The sequence below is a fragment of the Gavialis gangeticus genome, unplaced genomic scaffold (assembly GCF_001723915.1).
Source record: "Gavialis gangeticus isolate Ggan-Ray unplaced genomic scaffold, GavGan_comp1, whole genome shotgun sequence".
Classification (NCBI taxonomy): Eukaryota; Metazoa; Chordata; order Crocodylia; family Gavialidae; genus Gavialis; species Gavialis gangeticus.
Genome location: NW_017729013.1, coordinates 7,080,717 through 7,091,771, shown reverse-complemented (window position 1 = coordinate 7,091,771; position 11,055 = coordinate 7,080,717). Strand labels below are relative to the sequence as shown.

General features: G+C 45.6%; 1 protein-coding gene across 1 annotated transcript in view; it reads right to left on the bottom strand.

Annotated features, from left to right (window-relative positions):
• Nucleotides 1-667: 667 nt before the first annotated feature.
• Nucleotides 668-11,055, bottom strand: part of DHX33 (DEAH-box helicase 33) — an 11,841-nt gene continuing 1,453 nt past the window's right edge. The window contains exons 2-12 of the mRNA XM_019511434.1: nucleotides 10,586-10,813; nucleotides 9,943-10,113; nucleotides 8,554-8,739; nucleotides 7,230-7,341; nucleotides 6,653-6,812; nucleotides 5,499-5,587; nucleotides 4,742-4,869; nucleotides 3,434-3,637; nucleotides 2,624-2,710; nucleotides 906-1,457; nucleotides 668-679 (exon numbers count right to left, since the gene is read on the bottom strand). Coding sequence (XP_019366979.1) covers nucleotides 1,149-1,457; nucleotides 2,624-2,710; nucleotides 3,434-3,637; nucleotides 4,742-4,869; nucleotides 5,499-5,587; nucleotides 6,653-6,812; nucleotides 7,230-7,341; nucleotides 8,554-8,739; nucleotides 9,943-10,113; nucleotides 10,586-10,744 — 1,605 coding nt within the window. The 5' untranslated portion in view covers nucleotides 10,745-10,813 and the 3' untranslated portion in view covers nucleotides 668-679; nucleotides 906-1,148. The remainder of the gene's footprint in view (nucleotides 680-905; nucleotides 1,458-2,623; nucleotides 2,711-3,433; nucleotides 3,638-4,741; nucleotides 4,870-5,498; nucleotides 5,588-6,652; nucleotides 6,813-7,229; nucleotides 7,342-8,553; nucleotides 8,740-9,942; nucleotides 10,114-10,585; nucleotides 10,814-11,055) is intronic.

The window sequence follows — 11,055 nt, the reverse complement described above, 5'->3', positions numbered from 1 at the left end:
TAAATTAAGGGGGAAAGAAAAAGCAGAGGAATGGCTGGTGTAAAGCCCTAATGGAAGTAATAAAGGGTTCTCAATGGAAGTCTGACTCCAGCAGACATCTTCATAGTCTTTTGTGAAAGTTGCTACCTGATTAGCTAAAGCAATAGATCAGATAGTGCTTGAGGTTAGCAAAACATAGAGCTTTATGCATGTGGGCATGCACCATAGTTAAGAGGGGGGTTTTGGTGCTAACATGCTGGGTTTAGTCTGGAACAGGGCCTGGGCTTCTGCTTTGACACCTGGCTGTCGAGTCAAGAGACACCTCTCCCAGCAACGAAGACTGGTCAAACACGATTGGCAAAATGCAGACACTGGCAATCTAATCTCCACACACACAAAATATTCTGAGAAATAATGTTTAGAAGTAAAAACAGAGCTGTAAGGTGGTGTAGAATGCATGGGTTGCTGACAACCGCTCTTGGGCACTGCATGACTATCGAGCCCAGATGGTTTATGTCTCAGACAGGCACAGGCAATGAAGTGTCAATTCAGGGAACCCTTTACTGGCCCTTGAATGTCTCAAAATAAGGTGGAGAGACCAACATTAGGCAGAAAGATGCCTGATGAGGTAAAAGACATTAGCACCTCCCTTCCTAAAAACATACATTTAAAAAGGCATTTTCTCTACATATACCTATATCTATACAGAGAAAGAAGAATGATCTAATTCCCCCCCCCCCAATAAAACTTGCAAAGGATACAAGGGCAACTGTAAAAACCAAAAACTCAAATCTGCTCAGCAGAGTTCTTGGGATCTCATTTCTTTATACCTACCCCAGTAAAACTTGAGCTCATCTTAAAAACTGGAATCTGATGCCCCTTATTCTGCTCAACTATGTATATATAGTACGTGTGTGTGTACACACACACACACATACACACACTACATACATTATGTTCGCCCTTACATAATTCCTTGTAACAAAGGATGATTGTTCTAAGCCAGTGGAGATTCGTGAGGTCCAGCTTTCAGGACGAAGCTGTTTTTCTGTAAGGTTGTACCTGATTGCCAAAGCAAAGTTCTCTTGCTTCTGTATGTTCATTACAAAAAACATCTGACTGTGACCCTAAAAATCCCAGGCAGATGGTCCAACATCGCCAAGTACTGGTCAGTTCTTGGCTGTTCTTAGCTTCCTACGGAAATAATCTGGTGCAGCGTCATACAGCCAGTCTGCATCCACCACACACAGGTCCCGCATGTAGCATTTGTTGGTGTGAAGCAGTTCATTGTAAAGGACACAGGCTGGCTTGCAGTGGAAGAGGACAGAGGATGGGTGGATGGCCACCAGCTGGTGGGTGTCTGCAGTGACATAGGTGCCATCTGGCTGTAGCTCTGCAGCATTCATAAAGAGGCTATGAGCTAGGCAGCGGCGGATGTTCCCTGTATCCGAGCGGGAGGACTCGATGGGCATGGAGAACTGGTCAGGAACAAGAGAGAGAGAGATAACATAGCACCCTACACACAGGCTCCCTACACCAACCTAGAGTTGAGCTGCAATGTAAGCCAGGATGGGCTTCTGCAAGACCAAGGGCTCAAAAGGAACAGGAATGCAAACTCCAACACTGAGGCTATCTTCCCCTGTGGAGATGGGCCAAGCTATAGCCCGGGTATAGTCCCCAGTCCCACTTCCACCTGTACTGAAAAACCTCTAGTTCTAGCTGGCAGTGTGCATTAAGCCTACACCAACATGTGTAGTTGAGGACATATGGTCAGGTTTTCCTTCAGTCCCAGCTGACAAGCTGCCTACCTAGCCATGAGAATGCAAATCAGATCTAGCCCAGGTGCTGTTAGTCCTCCATTACTATCCCACAATTCCAGCTGAGCTGTAATATCTTGTCTATCACCTCCCTTCTACACTGGAATTCAACTATCTTGGCTCAGTGTTGGAAACCCACAGTTGCCTGCTCCATTTCTGCTGCACTCTGGCACTATATGCACAGAGACAAGAAGCTGTGTAGTCAGGCAGGCAAGCTCTAAGCCACTCAGCAGTGCACACTTAATGACAGCCTAATTAAAAGTTCTCAGTGCTCATCTTTTGCTTTCATTTCACAACTGCCCACCCAAACGGAACAATTCCACTTGAAAGTTATCTACATAAAGTACTGTTCTCATATTACTGAGACAGGCCCCACGCTACAAGACAGCAAACTGGCCTGCACACACATCCCACAGATTAGCTCATTAAAGCAAGCTACTTCAGTGGTCTGCTTAGGACCATAGAATATTTCACTAGAAACCCCTCCCAGCACACAGGCTAGATCAGAAACATTCTGGACATAACTACATGGATCTGGCATAGACAAGGATTTCCATTAAGGATGCTCAATCTCATTTAGGCTAGTTCAGGATAACTCTACCTTTAAGACATGCCCACAGATCTGCTGCCCAAGACAATGCTGCCCAAGACAAGACCAAGCTGACTTCTTTATGGGACTGAGTCAGTTCCAAGCTCATCAGCACTTAGACTTGGACCTGAAGTTATGAATGCATTTCCCTCTGCTGGCATCTGGACAGAGAAACCATTTGGGGGCAGAAAAGATACAGAGCCAACAATGGAAGAAAAGTCATACTGCAATGAATTACCTTTACACATATGTCCCTGAGCTGAGCTCTGACATCCGATACTAGCAGCATATTCCGGCCATTCACAAAGTTCTCTTTGCACCACTCCTGCAAGAGAGCAAGCAGGAGATAAAACAATCCACTTCTTCCCCAAGCATTCTAGAGACAGCCTTGGGTAAAGCAGGGTCCCCAACCACTTATCTTTAAAGATCACAATCCTTTCTTCCAAGAGAACAATGCAAGCTTGGTTCCTACCTTTGGCTGCCCCACCCTATCTAAAAATCTCTCCAGCAGTTCCAATCAGATGCATTGCAGTTCATTTCCTATCCTAAACTATTTGGTGGGCTTGCTGTGCGTTGTTGGATAACAGTCATGGTACACCCAGAGGTAAGAAAGGCACTACAGGAGATGGTGTTCTCTTCTACACATTGAGAAATGAGACTGGGGAGTTTGCCAGTTCTGAAAACACTATTTGGATTTACCAGACAAGTCAAATGTATTCAGTGTCTTTGTAACACACTCAAAAATGCTCAAGTGCAATCCCAGGCATTTCATGTTAGTCCGCACTGTGCAACTGGAATGACATCAACAGGACTCCAGTTCCCAGCTCCACTACACACTTGTGACATCCTGGGCAAGTCAGTTATCCTCATCTGTAAAGTGACAATAGTCAGTCCTTCCATATCTCAGAAGTGTCTTGTAAGAGTAAATACTCTACTAATTGCAACAAAGGCTACCCAGCTGTACAGATATACAAGGGGAAAGTCTCAACATCATGTCCCCAAGGAAATCTGTTATTTTGGCATCTCCAGGGGCTTAGGTATCACCTACCTTATTGCCGCTGACATTTTTGAAGGCCCTGTAGACACTGAGCAGGGTAAGATGATCCCCTTCACTGGAGATGAACTTCTTCCTGACAGACTGCACTTCATCCCGCCGGGATGGGGGATTGTAAAGCACACTGTCCACGGACAGCAGGGATATGATGGTCAGGATCTCCTCTGTGCAGTGGTACTTGGGAGACATGAGGATGGTCTGTGAAGCACAGAGAGCTGCTTCAGTGGGTTTCACCAGCTCAAAAGCTACTGGACTTTACCAGCTACCAACACCATAGTAACCCTGGTGGACGCTGTTCAGAAGATGATTACTGCAGGTTAGGCTAAAAGTCAGCTCAGTATGAGCCAGCAGAGAGATGGGAACTCTAGGTTTAGTTTTGAAGGTATAGAAGAAGGTGAGAAAAGACATCTTAGTGTCCATGGCTTATTAATCTTCCTGCCAATGGAACACTGCTCCTCACAGCATTAAAGAGATACCGATAATAACTCTATCATCAAGGCTTATTGTTTAAGCGTTCCTTATCTGAACAAGCTAAGCTTCATTTATTATTGAGACAAAGATATATAGACACACTCATGCTATCAGAACACAAACAACTAATTTTAAGAACATTTCAAAATAGGTTTATTTATGCAGGAACTGGGAAGAGTTGAAAGCAGCCCTTCTGGGAACATGCAACTAACTTCTCTTGTGAAAAAGCAACCACCCTATCAGAGCCCTGGAGGGTGTCCAAGGTTGTACCCATCACTAGGGATGATCACTACAGGCCACCCTAGGATTTTCAGGCCACTGAGCTTCATTTCAGTATGAGAAGCATTAGCTGAATGAACAGGATTATAAAATTTCTCTTGATATGATGTGATAGAGGCAAGATATGACAGAGGCAAACCAGCACAGTGCCTGTAAAAGAAAACCAAGGCTATTCTAATACATACTATGAAGCTCAGGATATGCATCACTGCATCTATGAAGCCCTCACTCTGGGATCTGGGAGTGCAAACAGCAACTCACTGAAGTTAGTCAATAAAGAATGAGGTCAGAAGATGCATCCACTGCTGTTCCTTGCATGTGTACTACTCAGAATGTACCAGGTGACATCACCAGTACAGAACCTGTTGCATCATTGCACCTGACATGGGAATTGGCTGTGAAATCAGAACGGAGCTGTAAGAAACTCAACCCAAATGGAACCTCCTACTTTTGATTCAACAGCAGTTTAAGGAACTCGGAAATAAAAGAGATTAATCACGAATAAAACAACATCCACTTAAAAATAAAGAGCTCACTGCCTGTAGTTTTTACTTTAGAGAACTTGGGTTCCAGAGGAAATGCTGCCATCTTCCTTCCCAGTGGAGTCAGAACAAGCTGATCCTCCTTCCGTTCCACAGCCCCCAGCAGATCCAGTTGCTCAATGGCTGCTTGAACCGCATCTACAAAGACAAAAAAGGTGCAGCGACTTGCCACCATTGTTGGCTAGAAGCAAAAAGGCCTAGAGAGTTTATTTGGTTAGAGGAAAGGACCTTGGGCAGCGGTGTGCTCTGCCTGTTCAGCGATTAGAGTCTCCAGAACCACTCACCCCACACTTTCCACTGATACCACATTCACTATTTCTCTCTTAAACGCTAAAAACAGATGCAAAGCTAGGGCTGACCTCACACTCCTTTAGTAGCAGCTCTGTAAGAACTTCTTCAGACTACCCTTCCTTCTCTAGCGGCCACCCTCCCCATCGCCAACTTCTGACTCACTGTAGCTCAAACCTACTCTTAACTCATGGTGCTCCTCACTCTGTTGGGAAGTTGAATTCCCCAGCTTCCACCATCAGCGTGCCTGCTGTGACAATGCAGACAGCAAGCACTTCTATGAATTTTCAGATGACAGGAAATTTCTATAGGTTCACCTGCCAGCTAAACTGGCTGTGGGAGCATGCAGTAGTACAGCAGTGTTGCACTTCCTTTCCACTCCGTTCTCATCAGCTCCGTCAACACTTCTATTTCCAGACAATGCCTCAATGACCCACTTGCTCATTCCTGCCAACGCTACCCCCCACACATCCCTTTACCTGGAGATGGTTTGGCCATAAAATCAAAAGTAAGCACATTGGGAATTCTAAGAGCCAGGAGCTGCAGCATCACATTGGCCAAGTTACACCTGCCGAAAGAGAGAGGAAAGGACATGAATCAATCACCTGTTTCGGCTGTTGAGGTCACCTAGTCAAACCTGCTCAACTGGCACCCCTGAAATTCTGCCCCTTGAGGGAGAGCAGCCCAAGGGTAACTGTGGAACCCCATCATCCTGAGTTTAGGGAGGCTGTGGGCACAAGACAGACAAAGCCCTCATTTTGGAAATAAGTCGAGGATACTCTTCCAGGTCTGAATAGCTGCAACCTGCTGTAGCTATTTCATCTCTAGTTCATTTCTTCATGAAAAGAAATGCCGGCCCCAATCTGGCCCCAAATACACCAAGAACACCAAGCCGCACTACTCTGCCACTCCCACAACAGACCAGCTAGCTTCTTCAAGCAGCACCTCCAGTCCCAGAGGTGAAGTGAAGTGAGATGCAACAAGGAAGAATAACCACAGCTGCAGCAGAAATCTTTGAGATTCATTTCATCAGGAATGGTGAGGGGTAAAAGGAGGAAAAGGGGCACCACACACAGAGAAGATGATTGAAAGATAATAACTAAGATGAGCCAGGAGGATGGGTCCTCCCCACTGACCCCATCTGAGACCCCGTCATGAGATCTAGGAGGAAACAAAGGGTGCAAATACACTCCTCCAGCCACCCCTAGTAACCTCAACAAACCTCCTAGTATGAACATTCATGCCATGACATGGGACAGGACAACACAAACTGAAAAAGAGTGGAGAGAAAAACCTACAAGACTCGAGAGGCATCCCATTCCTCTCATTTCTGGTACTTTCCTCCTCCCAATAAGGGCTGATGGGACAGCAAATGCCTGAGCTCAAACAGGTACAGGCCCATACACCACAAGACACTGGCAGCTGTGCTAAGCTGCAAGAACAAGGTAAGCACAATGGGTATGCAGTTCCCTTTCCAAGCTTTAAATGGTTTTCCTCAGCCAAAGCTGCTAATGGGTCTCCATATCCACTTGCAAACTCCAGTGGCCTCCTTTCCAGGCCTTCACACACAATCTGGCTGAGGGACAGCACCCAGTGGCAAAAGCAGGGCTTGGGGAGAGAATGCCAACCTCACCTCTGTATCTCGGGTATCGTCATTTTATCAAACTTCTCAAACTCGTCCTCCGTGTACAACCGGTAACAGGTCCCACTGTCCTCTCGTCCTGCTCGCCCCGTCCGCTGCCAGGCCTGGGCTTTTGACACACGCTGAACTGCCAGTATCTCTAGGCCACTTTCTGGACAAGTGAAAGCATGCACATCAGCCACAACCCTCCCACATACAGAAGTGCAGCCAATACAAATTCGCCCAGTGCCTCTCAACTGATGCTGGGCTTGAAGGAAAGGTCTGATAAGAAGACAGCAAGGTTGTGCTGTGCCCATCTGATGTCATTTCATAGTGCTGGAGGACTGCAGAATTCCACACTTAGCTGATGTCTTCCCCTCCCAAATGGATGGCCCACATGCACTCTAACCCAGGGTGCAGTAGTCACGGGAGAAAAGAATGCAACTGACTGGAGGAAATTTGACATGTTAATCAAGCCTACAGCAGAGGATTTGTTTTTAAATTAACTGCTGTCAGTGCCTCAACTAAAACATGTAGCAAATTCAAAGCTATTTCCACATGATGCATCCCACCACAAGCCCTCCCTCACCAGGGTTGTACTTCTTTGCTTTAACCATGCCCGTGTCCAATACAAATTTTATTCCTGTGATGGTGATGGAGGTTTCTGCAATGTTGGTTGACAGGATCACTTTGCGATACCCCTATGATGAAGAGCAAACAAAAGCTAGTCAAAAACCATCTCAAAGCTTAGTTGTCATGCAGGAGTCCCTACCTGTCTTCTTCAGTGTGCAAGATTCACTTCTGTATGTCTTTTAAGCAGGCCTGGTCAAGCTATTGTAGTTAAACTACTATGTTTCACTGTACTAGCTGGTGCAGCCAATAAGCTCTAACTACTGACCAGGTCTCTATAAAGAGCAAGTTTGCAAACGCAAAACAGTCAGTAAAAGCAAACCACAGATGCACCGTACTCACCACAACAAAATAGGGGACCAGAACAGCTGTTTTCGGAGCAGCCTTTAAACTTTGCTTTCGCTGCTACTGGCAGGTACTGGTTTATGATCCCCATAGGCCTGAGCTCCTATTTATCCACAGAAAAGGTACAGCACAGGATGAAGCAGTATAGGTGCTCCTATGTGTAGTGCTGTCAAAGTGTCTTAACTCCAGGGCACATCCAAGTCCCCCTTGGAATTCAATCTGACCCAGACACTGACCAACCATAGTGTTTTTTTACAACATGGACATCAGTCTGCAGGGAACTTTATACAGAAAACCAAGGCTCTGGCCCAGTCTTCTTGCTCCACTCTTCGCATGGATCCAGGACAATTATTTCACTACAGCTGCTAATGTTAAGGCATCAAAGCTAATCCCTACCATCAGACTAAAGCCACTTACCCTAGTGTCACTAGGCAATAGGACTAATGCAAACTGATTTTACCCACCTATTCCAGGTGGCATATGGCCTTTCAAGGGCATTCAAACAAACAAATAATATCTCTGTTACGACCAGTTAATCCAAAATAATAAAGGAAAACTAAGCTCACTGGGTCCAACCTGAACTGGTTTCAGATGACAAACTTTTTAAACCGAGTAATTTTTGATGTCAGTAAGTATATTCTGCAATTACTCATGTCCAAGGCTTCATACCACTTCAGTGCTTCTCAAGGCCTCCCTGTCTCAGTTTCATACTCACAACCTTGGAGCTGTCTTGTTTTGTCACCTAACTTTGCTTCACATAGCACCACTTAACGCTATTTTTGCTTTTGTTCCTTATTTGCATTTCCAGGCTTAATTGTTACTGGGCTTAAATCCTTAGCTTCTCGAACACTGCTACCCTATAAAACAACTAATCACCTTTCTTTTCAAGCCCCTTGGATAACAGCATGCTGGTTACCTGCCCTGGTGGCCTGGCTCACCTTGGGTGCAGCCTGAAAGACCCGGAGTTGCTGTGAGTAGGGCAGTGAAGCATACAGAGGCAACACCACCATCTGCGGGCAGCCATCAGGGAGATGCTTTGCAATGTCTCTGCAAGTTTTAGTCATTGCTTCGATCTCTTCCTGACCCGTCAGAAACACAAGGATGTCCTGAGAAGAAGGTGCTTCCTTGGAGAGGGAAGAAAAAAAATCAGAAATTGGTGTAAGCTGGTTTGGAGGGAGTCGGAGGGTCAAGCAGAAAGGCGGCAACGGATGTCAGCAAGAAACAAGCTTCTGGGCTCTCCTCCCAATAGCAGGAGAGACAGAGAAACCAAAGAGCATTGCTGAGTTTGTGCACACCATGCAAGGGGCTGGACATTTGCTGCAGCACCTGCTTGAGTCACTGCAGGATTGAGTCTTAACCACACACACACACACACACACACACACACACTTCGGTGCAGTTCAGACCAACGTGTAGCAGTTCAACATTATGCAAGGTCTGTCCTTCACTTTTTCCAGTGCTTTATTAAAGGCACTTGAAACATCTCTCCATGCCTCTCCTCACCCACTTAAGGTTTCATGTGGTTACTGGCCCAGCTGTTGAATCAGAAACCTTGAGTGTATTGCTTATTTGGATGGACCGGAGAGTTGCATAACATAACAGAAGAATAAGCATGTGTGGGCAGGCTTGTTAGAAGGGCTAAGGGCTTAGGTGCCTTGCTTAGCCATCTCCTTTTATCTCCACACTAGCATTTAATTGCTGCAAAAATGCTATGATTGCAAGATTAGACACAGGGCATTAATGCTTTATTTAATGGCTTTCCATTATATATTCCCATTAAGAGTTACCACAGAGAGCTCCAAGAAGCACTAAGTCTCTATCTTACAAAGTAGAGAAGACGTACCAGATGTCTCATCCAGGAACAGTGCTGCAGGCATTTCCTTGAAAAACTCAAGGCTACCTATCCACCTGGCACTTAATCGTTCAGCTACTTAGTGGTAGTCATAAAATGTTTATGAGCTTTTATTTGAATAGATTTCCATTTTCTCTGTATTAATCTCAACCACTAAATCAGGGAAGCAATCTTATGCACACTCAGAGTGGCATTACTCCATTCTAGAGCGCTTCATGGACTCCACAGTACTGTAAGTAATGCATGCAAATACATTACTCCCCTGGGTGCGAGGTCTTCCAGTCATGTTCTCACCTAAGCACTATCTACCTGACACTATCACCTTCTCAGCATACTCTATGAGACAGGAAGCTTCTGAAAGAAGGCAGGACTAATTAAACTTTCACTTTCACAGGAAAACCACTCTGTGAACTGAAGGAATCAGAACAGGAGAAATTTCCAGTGGCAACAGAAATGCAAAGTCCCACACACAGACCTGATGGATCTGGAAGACTGATACCAGTGCTGCCTGGAGGTAATCACTCTGAGGCTGTTTGGTGTAAAAGATCTGGATAGGATGTTGCCGGCCTTCTAGGTAGAGGACTGGAGCTCCGTTGAAGTATTGAGAGAACTGGTCTACATCCATGGTAGCCGACATGACGACCACCTATTAAATGGGAAGAAGGCACAGCTAGCATCACAAAGCCAGCCCAAGATGCCAGCCTGCCTAGCAAATTCCAGTCACTTTAGGTTGCTATGATCAATGCCCAAAGGAGCCAAAGGCAAGAATAGCATTCGTAACAGAAAAGAAGTAGTTTCAATTTTCAAGCCTAAAACCATCAACTCCCACTTCAGGAAGTTATAGCCATGATCCCAGGGACCACACAGTGAGTGGAGAAAGGTGCTGAAAGGTTTTCTGTCACAAATATGGCTAAACTCCTTGCATAGACCTTTACCTCAGACCTAAAAGCTGTTTTTTGGGAAAGGAGATGTATCCAGCATAGTAAAATTAAACAAGCCATGGACCTCACTCCTAGATACCCAAGAGAAACCTCCCTCCCACTTCCCCTCCTCAGTCTAATTGCATTCAGATGCCCACTGCCACCCGCTCCCCCCACCCACCACCACCCAGCGCTCACTTTGAGTGGCAATTTGCCCAGCTCCTTCCGCTTCTTTTGTGCTGCTTTGACCACTCCAAAGAGTACATCAGTGTGTATTGTCCTCTCATGAGCTTCGTCCAGAATGACAATGCTGTATTTGCGCAGCAAGGGGTCCCCAATGGCTTCTCGGAGAAGCATCCCATCCGTTAGGAACTTGATTCTAGTTTCTTCAGATGTAAGATCTTCAAAGCGTACCGTATAGCCAACCTAAGGAAACAATTGTGCAGAGGGGAACCACAGACACCAAGTTTACATACACTAATGCTGTCCCTCACGACCCCAAAAGCCACCACACTTCAGCTACATTCGACTGGAACTGCAAGTGACATTTCAGAAGGAACCCAAACCTATTTGCATCTATAAGCCTTAAAACCTAAGTGCCTGAGCTGCTATCCAAGAACCATCAACATCTTTAGCATGATCTTTTTTTTTTTTTTTTTTTTTTTTTT